The following is a 16,746-nucleotide window of genomic DNA, read 5'->3' on the forward strand; positions in this document are numbered from 1 at the left end:
CGGGTCCTGCGGAGGGTGACAAAGCTGGTCAAGGGACTGGAGCATCTCTCTTACGAGGAAGGGCTGAGGGAGCTCGGCCTGTTCAGCCTCGGAAGGAGACGACTGAGAGGGGACCTCATTAATGTGTATAAGTATCTAAAGAGGGGGTGCCAGGAGGATGGACCAGGCTCTGCTCGGTGGTGAACCTATGCATAGGAAGTTCCACCTGAATATGAGGAAGAATTTCTTTCCTGTGCAGTGGCTGCGCGCTGGAACAGTTGCCCAGAAAGGCTGTGTGGAGGTGCCCAGGTCGGCCGGGCCGCGATGCTGCGCCGTGTGCCCCGGGACGGCCCCGCCTGGCCGGGGCGGGCACCGCTCACCTGCCGTGGCCCCGCCTCTCGGCCCTCAGGGGGCGGTCTGGCCCCGCCCACACTGCTGGGGGGCGATCCCGACAAGGGGCGGGGCTAGGCGGGGCGGGGCTGGGCCGCGGCTGCTAACCATGGCGGGGCGGCTGCGGGCGGACGCTGCCCGGCGCCGTCGCGGGCCGATGACGCGGGAGGTCGGTGCGGCGTTTCCCGGTGTCGCTGTTCCCGGTGCGATGGGAGTGCGCGCCCCGCGCTGATGGCAGCCCGCCGGACGCCGCACGGCTCCGCGCCGGAGCCCAGGGTGGATGAGTTCACCGTCCCCGCCGAGAAGAGCCGCCTCCTGGAGCGCAGCCGGGACCGCATCGAGGGCTTGTTCGAGGTGCGGCTGGCCGTGCTGGGGGCGCAGGGGGACTGGCGGCCCGCGCTGCAGCCGCCCAACGCCAGCGCCAGGATCTGGGTGCAGCTGGCGGGCTGCACGAAGGCCGTGAGCAGCGCCAAGGTACGGGGCCCGGCGGGGCGCGGGCAGCGGGGCTGGCGTGCGGAGGGGCCCCCCGGACCGGCACGGCCGGGACCGCGGGCTGGAGGAAGAAAGGGTGGGGAAAAGCCGAGTGCCCCAGGAGGAAACAGAAACGGCGCTGCTTTGGCAGGTGGGTGTGTGCCCGGTGCCAGGGAGTCTCCCGCCGTGTTGACATAAGCGCAGGGAATAAAGCGAAACAACTCAGCTGGGAAGTGCGAAGTTCACGGGCACCGCTTTATGAAATAGTCCAGCCCGCAGCTGAGGGGTAGCACCGCTGGGGATGGGCCGACTTTTGTTTTAAAACGAGATTAAAATGTTTGTCTTTCCTTCTTCCTCAAGAAATTCCTCGGAGTTGTTTGGGCGTTGCCATGTTTTGCCTTACAGACTTCGCTTATTCTGTGTTATTTAGTGGCTCGTTGGCAACGCTCTCTCTGAAGCTTAACGCAGCTAGTATTTCCTTCCTGTAAAAGCTGTCAGACCTGAACAGCTTCACCAGGCTGGAGCAGATAGTTCTGTTTTCAACCCAGCTCTGATGAGTTAAGAGAACTGCCTGTGCAGGTTGTGTCTCAGAGGGGGCAGCAGTTGCTGTGGAGTGTCTTCACGCGTGTTAAATGTCTTACACAACTAAACTTCGGGGGGAATTTCTCAGCATTGATGCTGAAATTGATATTACTCATAATGAGCCTGGCAAGTACAGCTGTTGAATCATGTGATGAGAATTTTGCTGCGAGCAGTAGCTAGGCTGAAGGTCCCTTTCCAACCCAAAATCTCGATGTATGGGCGTTGGTCGGTGTGTTTGTTTAACTACGCTCGGATGTTCGTAGGGATCCATCCGGAGCATGTGTTTTGCGACTGATTTCAGACAAAAACTTGATTCCTTAGCTGTGTCATGCACGTGTTCCTCAACGTGTAATGCACTTCCTTACAATGAGCTGTAAGGAAAATACTATGACTATATAGGGTGTTGAATTATTTGTCTCTGAAATTTACACTAAATCAATTTGCCTGGGCTCAGAGAATCCAGTAACTGTTACAGGTAGCTGTTCGTCTCCAGGCAGTTGTAGCACAACTTCCCTTTTTTCCAGGAAATTAAAGCACAAGAAATAAATAGCACAAGATTTCCGTTTTCTAATTGCTGCTTTTCCTAACAAGATTTAAAAAATGTTTTCTACTCTTAATACTTTAAAGGGTATGACAACCTTATAGGTAGAGCAGTTTTCAGACACTGGAGGAATTATGGTTTAGAAAGTACAATTGCTTGGCTTCCCTTGAAAGGTTTGGTGGTAGCAATTTGTGTTATAATTTAGCAGTCACAGGTAATGTATACTTTCTTCCTTGCTACTTAGTTAAAAACAAAATTTCCTAGATTTAGAGTAGCCTTTTCACCAATTATGTTATCTTGTTGCTCTGTAAGTAGTCATGTGATGAGTAAGGCGTGGAGAGTAACCCTGCGGGTTTTGCTGCGGAAGCACTTTGTGCTGATATGCTCCTGAGGCAGCCTGCCTTGATAGCCGTGATGATGTAACTCGAGGTGATAGGAAATGGGTTACATTATTCATTACCTTGTGTTGGTTCTCAGCTCCATTTAAAAAAATTAATGTTTGAGAGTAAATATACATGGTATACTTGGGATTCTGCAAATACAATGACTACAGCTTAGAACCTGGTTTCACTATATTAAAAAATTTTAAGCACCGAAGGAGGCAGTTTGGGAAAAATAAAGCTATATGAAAGAATAAATAGTATACTCTATTGACGGAGTTTTGAACTCTTGACACATTTAAGACAAGGTTGTGTAGTGAGTTTACCAATTTACCTGTAGTAGCTTACAGGTGGCAGAAGTAGTATTGGGTTGGGTTTTGGGGGGGGGGATGTTTGGGGTTTTTTTGGGTTTTTTTTTTTTGGTGTTTGAAAATCTTGAACTTCAGGAACACAGAAGTGTCTGGAGCCTGGAGTTTTCTCAGTCAGTAACAAAAATATAGGATGGCTGGCGTGATAAGCCTTAGGAAATGTACTTTGAAACTTTTTAGAAGTTCAGGTTTATGGACTAGGTAGAACTTTAGTGAAAGGCATTTGTTCATGAAAAGTTTTCTTTGACCAAAGAATAGGGATAGGAAAATAAATCTCTTCTGACTGTCTTTTAAACTGTTTGATCTACAAATTAAGTTACCTGTTACTATCAGGTATAAACAAGAGAATATAAAAGAGCCTTCTATGAGATCTATTTAAAAATCATTTTCGATATTGGTGTTTTATTTCTACTGTCCTGTTTACTGCTAGTGTTTACTTTCTGACATGACTTATGCTAAGTTTGCTTTGTTTTCTAATGTTTCTGTTCATTACTGGCCTAGTAAAAACCAACTGGATATATTAGGTTTTGACAACTATTCACTCTGCTATCTTTCTCCTCTTAGGAGTACATCAAGGGAGTGTGTGAACCGGAGTTAGAAGAAAAGGAGTACTACCCAAAGGACCTGCACTGCATCTTCGTTGGTGCACAGAGCCTTTTTCTCAACAGTCTTATTCAGGATACCTGTGCTGATGTAACAGTACTGGAAATGGGATTGCTCAGTATTAAGGGGGGTGCAGAAGCTGTTGTTATGGCTCAAAGTCACGTGCAGCAGTTTGTGAAGCTTTTTGAGAATAATGAAAGTTTATTAAATGACAATGAATCAGAGATTAAAAAGCAGTTCAGACAATTTGTGGAAGCACATGCAGATAAGTATACAATGGATTTACTGATTTTGCCTAGTGCACTAAAAAGAGAGCTCCTAGCTCTCACCCAAACTGCTGTTTCTGAAGGGAAGATTGATATCATAGATCTCACAGGCTCTGAAAGCCCACAGCAACTTGGACAGAAAAGCACCTCCAAAGTCATTGCTGCAAACAGAGAAGGAAGGGCAGGTGGGGAGGAAACAAGAAGCAATGCTGGCACACCTGTAACTGAGCTTACAAAGCAAATGGACACTGTGTTTTCTGATGCTTCTGAAACAAGGTTTGTTCCCATAAAGGACCCTCTGTTAGAGGCAGTGGCCTTCAAAGAGAGGCAGTCATGTAAAAGAAGGTCCTCTGATGAGGAGGAAAGGCTCCCTAAAAAGCATTTCTCTTTGGAAAATGATCCGCAAGTGAAATCTGCATTACACAAGAATCCTTCAGACCCTGATGCAGTTATTGATCTGGTTTTGGATAGCTGCACAGAATCAGATGGTCCTACTTACGGCCTTAAAGAAGGTGATGCTCTCACTGAGGAAATGGAATATAAGATTCTTGTGAACTTTTTCAGAACAATGGGATATTCCCAAAATATTGTAGAAAAGGTTATCGGTATCCTAGGACAATCTGTGGAACCATTAATATTGCTAGAAGAAATTGAAAAGGAAAATTTGAAGTTTAAAAAAGAAAATGAACAGTCGTCTCAAAAGCCTAGAACTGTCAATCTTCCTTTAGGAAATAATGTAAATAATTCACGAAAGCTAGAAGACAAAGGCATTTCTGGGAATAAAAGTCCACTTAAATCCAGTGATACTTCAAAGGAGACAAAAAATGAATATCACCAAGTAAGAGGTGCTCCAGACACAGAAGTTGGTGCAGAAGATAAAATGCATAAATTGGTATGCAAACCTTCTTCCCCTCCCAACAAAAATTCAGTTCTGTGCTATAAACAGAGAGATGTTTATGGTCCTGGTAAGAATCACAACTCGAGGTTAAGCAGTATAGAAACTGATGGCGGGGTGACTTCCAGCACCGTGCACGCCGGAGCTCTGAAAGATGTGGGCTTTGTAGCCAGAGGGAGCTCAGATGCGCAGCATATCTCAAGTAAGAGTAAAACTGCATTTCAGCAAAAATCTGCAGGGCCCTCAACTGTACAGAACAGCCACCCTGGTTCTGAGGAGCAGCTGGGACACTGCAGTTCTTCCCAAGTGAGGCCTCTCCACCAGCGCCTGTCCCAAACCTCACATGGTGACAATCCTGTCCCAGACTGGTTACTGTCTTCACAAAAACACCCTTCAAATCCAGACAGAGACACAATGGGAGCACATCCAGATCACTCAGTTACTGGAGTTCAAAGATTTTTGGACTCTCTGAAGAAGCCATACAAACTGGAGTTGATAAATGAACCTGGAAAACCATATTTAAAACATATAATTATTGATGGAAGCAATGTTGCAATTTCGTAAGTATTGTTCTTTTCAGCTATCCTTTTATCAATGGTTCAATGAACTTTCAGATGAAATGGGGGCTAAGAGGTTGCGGTGGCATGTGTTAAGGTTTTGCTAGGTAGGTTTTTGGTGTGCATGTACACAGTTGTGCCATTTCAGAGTAACCTGATTTGAAGCACCAGTGTTCAGGTCAATGTAACACTTCAGTAAGAAGTAATCTCAGGGCAAGCTTTGCTCTGTTGCAATCAGTGTTATGCATGAAGTTTAATTTGCTTTGCCAGTGCCTAACAACGAGGCTGAATTATTGTCAACTTAAGTGGTTTGGATTTGAGGATCTTTTTTGTGCTCTTAACATCTTGCAGTTTTAAAGTGAAGGTTCTCATTTAGTGGTGACATATTTCTCTCCAACAGCATTGCATTGCTTGGATCCTGTTATTTTTTGCAAATGTATATATGTATATTTGCCAACTATAAATGTGCATCACTGAAGTGCCAATATTTCTTTCATGCACCCAGGTGGATTGTCTGCATACACCCCACATTGGAGTAGGGCATAGTAGCTGTGTGCTGTTGACATAGAGTCCCCAAAAAGGTTATGTAACATCTGATAGGGTGTCTCCTACCCAACCAAATGAAAACTGGTTATGAGATGTAAAGGACAGAGCGCAGAACCATTGAGATATTCAAATGCCCTACTAAATAATCAATGCTTGGGGCCTGTTGCTTTGATCATGTAGGTATTCTGCAGCCTCCCTCTGGCTAAATAAAGCCTCATTCATTTATTGCATTTCATAAAGTGAAGAGTCGTTTGCAAAATTGCTTTGAATTGTTCTCAATTCTACTTCTCAATACCTTGAGAACTGCTTCCATGCTGATGCTGGTTCAGGGTTCTTTTGGCCCCCTTTTTTGATGGGGGTGTGGGTATTAATGCATCACCCACATGCTTAGACTAATGCTGTATGGGTTCCTGAATCAGTGCTTGCCTCATGTCTAGAAAGCTGCAAAAGCTGTAGAATATTTTTTTTTGACACTTGTAGCACCTTGATCTGTTGTTATTGCATTGTCTTAGGGTGCCTGTGGATTGAGAGAATGCCCAGAGTTTACCCTAGCTGCTAACAAGTATATTTTTAATTAATTAAAATTAATTATTTAAATTATTTTTAATTGTTTTTGTATGCTGAGAACAGGCCTTTTGAGGGCAGACTGCAATATCCAGTTGTTGGATCATTTAAATTTTATTAAAATGTGGAAGAAAGTCAGAATGGAAGAATAATCAAATGGAATTATATCTTCCTAGAACAGTTTGTAAATAGTATGTACTTGTGGTGGTGCATCCAATTAGAAACATCAGGTGCCCAAACAAGGTGGGAAACAAAGGGTAAACAATTATCCTTTGAAGCCTTGGTTAACTATTTACCTGAATCATAGCCCAAGTGGAGGGGCACCATTGTTCCTACACTTTGGGAAAGCCCAGCAGTTACTGGGTTGGGTTGTGGCCAGGGGGTCACTTCCTGCTGGCCAAAGTCAGTCATCCTGTGGCCTTGTAGCCAGCAGTCCTGAGTGAGGCCCTTTGAGCTCTCCTGGGGCTCAGCAGCTGTGTCAGCACCTCCCTGGAGTGGGGCGCTGCTCAGAGCTCACAAATCCCCACCTTTGTCATACTCAGAGGACTGTTCCTGTTGTCAAAGCTCCCACACATCCTGAGGTGTGACCCTTGCACGTTGGGAAATGCAAAGGGACGTGCTGTGAGCACTTCACTGGCGCTGAGTGGAATTTGTTGATGAGTTCCTTTAGGCACAGGAAATTAGATGTTCACATTGTGTACCTGTGTGTGTGAACTGATCATGGTATGAAAGGTACTGCCTCAAATCTACCATTAAGTCATTGTTACAGCTATAGGGAGCCCTATGGAATTACTTTGTCAATGTTAAAGTACTCAATGATTAAGTGCTGCTAAACCCTTTTGCACCCTTATCTTGGCATCCATATGCTTTGCACCCTCACCCCCTTCTGCATTCCTGGCTTCGGTGTAAATCAGTGCAAACTGATTCTAATTTGATCTTTGTATGCCTTAACCTGTGCAGTAAATAATGAACTTAGTCTTCACAAGTTCACAAGAGTGAATGTTGCCTTCCAACTCTGTGAAGCCATATTTTCACAAATTCATATCAAACCCTGCCTTTGGCAATACCTTTGACAGTGTTTCTTTAAGCAGCCAAACCACTCATTTGTGACTGTATTTACTTTAGTTACAAATTGAAGGGAAAATGTTACATTACCCAGAAGGCAACCTGCTCTTTGCTGCTTTGTGCTACTTGTGATCATCTTTTGTTTAATTTAGGAAATAACTTTGTAGGGTCTTCGCAGGATTTTAAAGAACTGGGATAGGCAACGCCAGTATTTGCAATGGCATTTGGAGAACAGATGCAGTCTTTGAGATGCATATCTTGAAGAGACCATCTTGCTGTGGTGATTTGCTGTCCCTTCAGGTGTTTATCTAACTCAGTTAAAGCACTTCTAATTTAATTTAGTTTAGCAGTGACATAGTTTTTTATATTGTAGCTTACATTAATTCTACATGTTATTTGATAAAGTTGCTTCTGTTTGCATGCTTTTTTAAATTGTAGCAGAGCAGAATTTTGTGATCATTCAGGACAAATTGGGAGCTCGTTTTCTAAGCTTCAAAACACTTAAAAAACAGTACACTGTAGTTCAGCCAGCTTGGAGCTCTAAAACAGGAGGATGAACAAGCAGAGAAAGCATAAATTTTGATATGAATATTGAGACCTCTGCATTTCTTGAAGTCCAGTTGAGAACCATTAATTCATTGAAAATATTTAGTGAGTTTTCCAATTTAAATTATTGGTATGATGACGGCATTTCAAGCTTATGTCCCAGAAGGTATATAAAGAGTAACTCTTTTATGAAAATTGCCTTTCGTTTTTGACTGTTCTTGACACCAAGAATGCTTAATTTTATTAAGGGCAAGTGTGGCATAGTATTTTTTTTCCTCTGGAAATTAGAGGAGTTAGTCAGATTTTTTTGCCTTTTGTAATTCAGATATGGCTTATTGGGTTTTCTGCCTTTCTACATAAAGAATTCGTCTCCAAATTCAGAGACCTTAATAGATTTACATTTCGATAAGCATATTTTTTACAGAATTTACAAAACTGGAAAAAGATAAATGAATGCTACTAAAGGCTGAGTTTCACTATATAATATTTCCATGGAAATCCTTTAAAGATCATTATGTTGGGAAGATTTCTTGGTAGGTTAAACTAGGGTTTAAAGATAGGATTCTGTTCAAAACTAAGGCTTGCTATTAGGGTTAATAATGAGCACTTGCCTATTATTTGGGAGACTGGTTTAAAAAAGGAATACCACTTGCTCACTTACTGTTAAAACACTTCGTAGTGATTTGACATCTAATTCAAAACATAGATTATACACTATTTTGCAAGAAATGCTTTGGCTGTTCATGCCATCAGTGCTCAATCAGTATGTCTTTTCTAGGCAATCATATCTTTGTTTTGTCTAAGTGTAGCCTCTATGGAAATGGTGGAGTCTGGTTAGACAGTTAATTGTGTCATGTGTTAAACAGGCAAATAGGGTCATTGGGATAATTCCAGTTGGGAAGGGCCTCACAAGCTCATCAATTCAAATCTTTGTGTCCCCTCATTTTAGGCAGTTGCTGGTTTTTCTGGAAAGTCACTTAAGGGAGTTGTAAAAATAGATAATGATATTTTTTAATTGGGAAAAAAGATTAATGCCAAAATACAATGTTTTGAAAATATTTCTCCAAAGAAATTTCATTATTTTGCTTCAGAACAATTGTTCAAACTGTTGAAATGAAGAGAGAGGAGGCCCTAATGGTTATCAGAGAGCTGTTCAGATGTAATCCTTGGTAATCAGTTGAACCAAAGGTGTTCTATTTTGTAGTAGAACTATATTTGGAACTACTACAATATTGGATTATTATAGTTTTAATCTATAATCAATAGAGTTCAGAAACCATCACTATGGGCCTCTTTTTTTAAAGCTAAACCTGCTTCTGATTACTCCATTGTTGTTGTGCCCAGGAAACTGAAAGGAGATTGAGCTATGAAGTTGCAAAGTGATGTATCTGTTATCTTCTTCTGTTGAAGAACTCTTTCCATTTAGAACATTCCTTATCTTTAACACCCATCTGCCTTTTCTTTTCCTGAGGCTCTGTGTGGGACTTTCAGCTTCACTTTGCAAGATTTTGTTCCATTTCTTTGTTTTCCTGGTAGTAAAACCCTAGTGAATTTAATCTCCCTTTTTGTTTCACCCTCAGTCACGGTCTGAGGAAATTCTTCTCCTGTCGAGGAATTGCAATAGCTGTTGACTACTTTTGGAAACGTGGCCACAGAAATATTACTGTGTTTGTTCCACAGTGGAGAACTAGACGTGACCCTTCCATTACAGGTGAGGGACATTTCCTAATGTTTCCTTAATTAAACCAGACTGTAACTTTTTCTTTGGGACTTCTGTGAGGAATAAATGGAGAAGGAATGATTCATCAAATGTTGAGCAGGAGCAGTCAGGCTGCTCAGCATGAGTAATTGGGTTTCCATACACAGTGTGGGACCCTGTAATGGTCTTTAGGCTAGCAGGTGTGCCATCAGTGGAGGCCTCTTTGGGTTGGTTTTTGTTTGCTCTCTAATTTCTAGTTTTGACCTCCTCTTCTCCATTTTTATATGAGCAATTCTTCACCTATCAATGACATTTCTCTAGCTTAATTGGTACAAAAATAGCCCATCTTCTCTTTGGTAATTTTATCTCAGACTAATTGTCAAATCATGTTTTAACAGAGCAGAATTTCTTAACGCAGCTCGAGGATGTTGGAATATTGTCTTTAACCCCTGCAAGGATGGTTTTAGGAGCAAGAATTGCTGCTCATGATGACAGGTACAGAATATATGTAGTTTTAAAATCTTTTTAAACGTCTGACTATTGTTGTAAAAGCTCAATATTTCATGAGCTGTTCTGTCAGCTAGTTCTGCAACCTTTCTAGACAGAGCTATGTATCCAACTTAAACTGAGTTTTACATTTGTTACATTATTTCACTGTTGTAGGAAACACTAAAGTCACGGAGAACTACAAATTTTCTTGGCAATTGAAAAGAAAGGGTGTCTGAGGAAATTAATCCTCAAGTAATGCCTTTATACTTTCCTGGTCATCATTCTATCCCTGAACTGCCTTTTATTCTTGGGGCATAAATCAGCTGCTGATCAGATAGTATTTAGCTCCATTTTTTTTCTTAATGCCATGTTGGCACACAGACCTTGCTGTGTGTTTGGAGCAGTGTATTTGTAACAATGCATAAGCCAGTGAACCTCCAAGTTAATTTGACCACCAAAGATCAGCTTTAAAATGTGGGTATCGTCTGTCAGTGAACAAGACACAGTAAGCTTTAGGAGTCTGTGGGACTTTCCTAGTACTTCATTAATGTTTTATATATACCCAGCCTTTCATAAGAAATGCTTTGGACGTGCAGTGGAGATTACTGTGGAAGTAAGTGTTATAATAACATATTTGCACTTCTGGTAAAAGCATTCACTTTCCTTTAAAAGGACACCATCCATTATCTTGAGGCTAAAATTGATTCAAATGGCAACAAAAAAAAGTATTTTCAGAGACACTATAAAAGAAAGCAAACATTTTTTTTCTTAATAAGTCAGTAGTTGTTTTGTCACTGTTCAACAGAAGGGTTTTTAAGAAGTGTTGACAGAGCAAACAACTAACATGCAGAACACAGACATTAATGCTAAGCAAAAAACTGTATGGCAATGAGTTTGTGTTGGATAGTGTAATAAATACTGTACTGCATAAAGCATGTCACTTACCTGTGCAGATATTTAGATCATGGGGGTGGGGGCTTTTGCTTGCGTGGGTTTGTTTGTTTGGGTTTTTTAATGGGGAGGAAAACATCCCATGAAGACGCTGCTGCTCTAAAAAAGTGCATGCTACCGAAAATGTTGTAAGTTTAAGGTAGGTAAAAACAGAGTAATTTCCTGGTAATCAAGGTACTTGTTTTCATGCAAATAGATTACTTTGGGATGATGAAATGTTTAGTTTTCTAAGTCTTAGTTTGTTTTGCTGAAAATAATCCAATCTTAGTGATCTTTGAAATTAATTTTACAGATTTTTATTACACCTTGCTGCTAAAACTGGAGGTGTTATTGTGACTAATGATAACTTCAGAGAATTTGTGACAGAATCATTTGCCTGGAGAGAAATTATTCAAAAAAGGTAATTATTGAATTTCTGTGAAGATGTCTGTCCTTGCAGTTGTAGGCATTCTACCTACATGTGGGATTTTGCTATCTTTAATTAATCTGTCATGCAATTCTGGTAGATCCAAATAAAGTTCTCTGTGACTCACTGTGATGATTCATGGCCTTACAGTCATGTGTTGAGTAGTCTAATATCCTTGTTATTCATATATTCTGTCATGTATGAGTGTTAATTGCTCCCATAAGCATGAGCTTGGTGTAACAGCATGTGTGCCACTGCTGAAGGTCAGTGTTGGATCTTGTTTGAGCAGTCCACTTTCACAGCCTCTCATGTCTAAAAGCTCTTTTTTTTCAGGGAGACATGGTAGCTGATGAGGATGTAGTGTCACTTAATTATTCAGGATCAATCACTGTTTACTCAAGTGGGACAGACTGTCACAGCTAAAAAAAATTAACATTTGTAGGATATCCATGTAGCCATTTCCCTGCAATTGTTGTTCTTTGGGTTTAGATGAGTTCACTTAGTTATCAGATCATCTTGTGGACTTTTTCTGCTTGTTTCTTCTTCTTGTTTGTTGGGTTTGGGTGTTTGGGATTTTTTTTTTTTTTTCAGTTTCAGTTAAATCAGGTTATTTTACTGCTGAGGTGTGATCTTCTGTTAGTAAAATTTCCCACTAATTCCTCAGTGTCCCTGACATTTTCTGAGGGTACAACCGTTACAGTGGCTAGAGTCAGTATAGCTCTAATGAAATAAGGAACTAAAAACTTGCCCTGGATTCTCACAATATAGCTGTGAGACCATGGAGTTGATGCTGGCTAATCATGTAGGCATTTACATCATTTCTTGAGTGAATTCTACCCAAGTACCCAAGTCTGGTTCTGTTCTTCCACAGAACTTTTGCAAGAATACTTGGTGTGGCATCTTGAGTCTGTGGTTTTTTAAGAGCTTATGTTAACATCTGCTCTTAGTTTTACTTCTGGGGAAATTCCACTGTACCAAATCTTCTCCTTGCAGACAAATTTCACTTGAACTGGTTTGGTTTTTTTTTTAATGCAGATTTCTACCTGTCCTAAAGTGATTCCAGAAAAAAAGTTTTGTGTCTTAACTGTAAGCATTTAATGCTATATTTGCTAGTTCTGTGGCTTTCTGCTAACACAGGCATTTCAGCTACATGACTGAAGATCCTTGCAAGGAAAAGGAGTTAGAACAACCAAAAAATCTCTGATCACCTAGAAAATTCAGTTCCACCATGGTCTTGTTGTGAATTTCCTGTCGTAAAACAGTTGCTAAAAAAAGGAAAGCTCTGTTCTGCAGTGTAATAGGGAGAGTTCACAGCTCCCATGGAATTATTTTGACAGGGAATACTGGTTGTGTCTTAGTTGGGGTTACTAATTAGTCTTCAGGGAGTCCTGATGTGGTGTCTATTCTAAGGAAATTCATCCTGTGCTACAAAGGTGAAGGACAACAAGGGTGAAATACCTTGTTATTTAAAAGAACTCTCTTGCAGGTTGCTCCAGTACACTTTTGCTGGTGACATATTTATGGTTCCTGATGATCCTTTGGGAAGAAATGGACCCAGATTAGATGACTTCCTTCGAAGTGAAGGCTGTTCTAGGTACAAACACTGTTTTCGCTTTTGTTTGACACAGTTATTTCACATTTGAAATAAACTGTTCTCCTGCTTCACTCACACACCTGTAAAGCACAGTAAAGTTAAGCAGGAACACTGTAGCATGTAGCAGTTTAACAAAAACAAAAAAACCAAAACACATTTTGCCTGTTACTTCAGTTCATTCAGGAACTGCTGGTGACACATGCCTCTTACTGAGATCTCTCTGAGAACTGAGATAAGTATGACAAAAGCTTCTTCTGAGACTTGACTGTGGTGGCTTTCATGCACGGGTGTGTTAACAGCACCCAGAGGTGCCAGAGATGTGGGTATGTGTTGTTAATTACTCTGATGTTGTGTACTACACCTTGGTTGGTCACTTCTTCATAGTGGGACAAGAGGTGCTTCAAACACTCTGGCTTTTGTCATGGGGAGACACTTCACCTCATGGCTGAGGGTACTTCACTGTTGTCAAAACAATTTTTGAGGCATTGTTATTAAATCTGTTGGTATTTGAGTAATACATATAAATGTTCATGAACATAAATTGTTTGTTTTAGATTAATGTACTTTTTAAATGTGCACTTATTCAAAGTATGAATTTGCTTTGCATGAACTGCCAAGATTTGAGGATTAGTTTGCTCTTTTGCACAAGAAAATAGTAGTCTGTTCTTTCACCAGTTTAGGAATGAGAAATACTATGAATTCTGAGGAGTATTGTGAGGGCTTTTAAAAACAAGTGAAGTAACTTAAAAATTGTCAATAGAAAAGGCAAGCTGTTCTTAAGGATTAATACAAAGAATAAGCAAGACTCTCATCTATTGTAATCATTTGAGGAAAGTAGAACATTTTTATAGCAGAGGTTACAAGCTGATTTGAAAATGTGTGTTGACATTAAAAAAGCAAGTGCTAGAACTGCAGAAGGAAATGCTGAGTATTCAAGCTTTTGTACAAAACCTTTGAGATATTATTTGGAGCACTGCATTTTACTTGCCTGTGTCTGAGAGAAATAAAATGAAAACAGAGTATTCTGAGGTAAGTGAGTGTGATGATTGTAGAAATGGAGAGAGTCTTTTGAGAAGACCACAGAAGAGCTTGGTTTCTTATCTGTAAATTTGGAACTGGAACTAGGCTTGGGTGTTTGTTTTGGGGTTGGGCTGGGGGCAGGGGGGAACAGAGAACAGAGAAAAGTTGCCAGTGCAAAGAGTTAATTTTGTTCCTTCCCTGTGACTTTTCTATATGATTTAAATTATGCAGAAAGCATAAATGGCACCAGGAACAAGATCAGAAACTGGCATAATTTTCAGCAATTAGAAAACCTTTCCACACTGAGTAACTGGAGGTGTCATAACCCAAATGCTTTTAAAATAGAGATCTGTAATTTAGGTACTGTTTCCCTTGGTGGTAGGAAACTAGACTGTAACGTGAGTTCCTCTTCACATTTCTCTGGTATCTGCTGGCATCTGAAGTAGACTGACCTTTATATTTTGTAGTGCTAGCAGTGCATAGAGTAGAAAAACTTTTTAAAGTCTGAAATTAAATTGCAATAATTAAGAGTATTCAAATCCTGAGACTGCTAAAACAACTTCATTGCCCTGTTAAGGATACCATACAAGGAAAACAAGGCCCTGATCTAAATATGAGCATGGCTCAGTCGAGAGCAAAAGTACATGAGGAATAGTATTATGAAGCAGTCTTGGAACTGGTCTGTGAGCATTTTCACATGCTCCAAGTCAGTGTACATGTATTCAATGTATCTTTTTATCTATATCTTCATAAAATTTGCTGTAATCTGCCAAGTAAAGGACTCACAGCATACTGAGGCTATTCCTGGGTGATATTAATATTAGCTGTGCCAGATTCATATTGAGAACCGTTAAACCTCCTGTTTTGTTTCACTTTGAAAGAATGCTTGTCATTTGATTCCAGTCAGTAACTGGCTGAGCAGCAGGGATGTTTAAGTTACACACATTTGTCTTTTCTCTCTCATGTACAGAGAGAACTACAGCTAGCATGTTCTTTAGCTTAATTAATCAAAATTTTTATTTTATTCTACAGAGATTCCTGGTCAACACACAAGGCTTTACGGAGCAGTGGACAATATTCTCCTGAGACACCCTTTTTCCTCCCCAAAGCGAGCAGTAGCAGTCGACAGCCTGGAGGCAGAGTGCACCATGATCGTTCACCCATGTTGCTTCCACGGGAAGAAAACACAGAGCCTTGTCCAGCAATTCCACCACAGAGATCTCCCTCAGAAACAGCCCAGCTAAGAGAAGCCCTGATCAAAATTTTTCCTGACTATGATCAAAGGCAGAAGATTGATCAAATACTATCTAATCATCCATTCATGAGAGATCTTAATGCACTGTCTGCCATGGTGCTTGACTGAATGCTTACACAGCTTTTATATCCCAACTGCTCTGACTAACTATTATCAATGTGAAGAAAAATGTCTCTTTTATGTTACTTTGTGAATATTAAAAAAACCTAATTTTATTTGTATAAACAAAGATATTTTTGCGTATGTTCTGTTGCTAATAGATGCCAGGATTTGGTAAATTAAAAACTGCTGCTACTACAGATTTTTAGTAATATTTTCTATGAAAAAAAAAAAAAAAACAAAACCAAGTCTTCTGCTTCACTTGAATTGCCTGTTTAAGCAGTGGCAGTACGCCCTTTTGAGCAGTGTGTTAGTACTTCTTATAGAACCCTTTTCCTGTCAGTTGGAGACTCGCGTGTGGGAGCAGCTGCCAGCAGGTGGCGGCCGCGGGCCCGTGAGGATCCTCGGGAAGGGCGTGAAAATCCAAGAAAATCCATTTGCTCCTTCAGGCTGGGAGTGCTGTGCGGGGTAGTTAGAAGAGAAAGTGTAAATTCACAGATCTCAGCGGGAGAAGGTGTTTTGAATTCTTTAAAAGATCTGAAATCTACACGTGTTTTTAAATTGGAAATTATCTTGACTATCAGTGTTCTTTCAGGATAGTTTTAATATCTTTCACAATTGCACTGATGCCTTGTCCTAAGTGTGAATGGTGTGATGTTAACAGAATGAGACACTGTCTGTACAGAAATGGCTTTTTTGTGCAGAGCTACAGCTGTAGTCAGCTCCACCCCTTTAGCTCTGTTCTGGGATCTATCCCAAAAAGTAAGGGGCAAAAAAGGAAGATAATTTATGAAAGTTGACCAATAGGACCACTTTCTGGAGCAGAGCAAAGTTAGGATTGTCTGTATCTCTGTACACACATTTAAGTCTGTTACTCCTTCCTTTTAATCAGTCTCTGGTGCCAAGTGTTCACATGAGTAAAATCAAGTTAGACTGTAAAGAAAATGTGGGCTCCAGAGCCTACATTCAACTTTTGATGTACTGATACTTACCCTAAAGCATTGGGTTTCTCTCCAGTTCCATGGGGTCTGAAATCACTCTTTGTTTATATGCAAAAGAGCTGGAATATACTTGAGGAATTGGGGGTTTTGAAAGACTGTTTTGAAAGTTTTTTGCATGATCCTTTCATGTTTTGTGAAGTCAGAAACAGAAGTCTTGCTCTTCTTGAGCACAGGCAACCTGAAAGAGAATTGCAGCAAGAAGAAAAAATTTCAGGAACAGTAGTTACAGCTTCTCAAGAATTCAGGTGATGATGAAAAGAGGCCTTTAATGTTTCTGCATCCTAACAGACAAATCTAAATTATTCCTTATTCTGTATAAGTGAGAAGGAGATTTGCTATTCAGGTGGGCAGAGTCCTTCTGACCAGCATGTTTGCCAAGAACTAGTTCTTACCTGTGAAGTGTTATGTAATCTCGGAGTCCAACCCCATAAAAACTTAGGCAGGTTCTTAAAGCTTATTTCACTGACTATAGTTGGTAT

General features: G+C 40.7%; 1 protein-coding gene across 1 annotated transcript; it reads left to right on the top strand.

Moving 5' to 3' along the window:
* Window positions 1-507: 507 nt before the first annotated feature.
* N4BP1 (NEDD4 binding protein 1) lies at window positions 508-16,120 on the top strand. The gene is made up of 7 exons (XM_084215417.1): window positions 508-843; window positions 3,276-5,035; window positions 9,334-9,464; window positions 9,851-9,947; window positions 11,185-11,292; window positions 12,785-12,892; window positions 14,945-16,120. Exons 1-7 carry the CDS (start codon window positions 601-603, stop codon window positions 15,273-15,275), a joined length of 2,778 nt encoding a protein of 925 aa, XP_084071543.1. The 5' UTR covers window positions 508-600; the 3' UTR covers window positions 15,276-16,120.
* Window positions 16,121-16,746: the final 626 nt, after the last annotated feature.

Source organism: Fringilla coelebs, assembly GCF_963513975.1.
Source record: "Fringilla coelebs genome assembly, chromosome: 14".
Taxonomy (NCBI): domain Eukaryota; kingdom Metazoa; phylum Chordata; class Aves; order Passeriformes; family Fringillidae; genus Fringilla; species Fringilla coelebs.

Bases quoted from the DNA above. Each gene is read 5' to 3' on its own strand.
- N4BP1 (XM_084215417.1), top strand. From the start codon at position 601: ATGGCAGCCCGCCGGACGCCGCACGGCTCCGCGCCGGAGCCCAGGGTG. The intron at 5,036-9,333 runs GTAAGTATTGTT...TTTCACCCTCAG, and splicing joins GGAAGCAATGTTGCAATTTC to TCACGGTCTGAGGAAATTCT. The intron at 12,893-14,944 runs GTACAAACACTG...TTTATTCTACAG, and splicing joins CGAAGTGAAGGCTGTTCTAG to AGATTCCTGGTCAACACACA.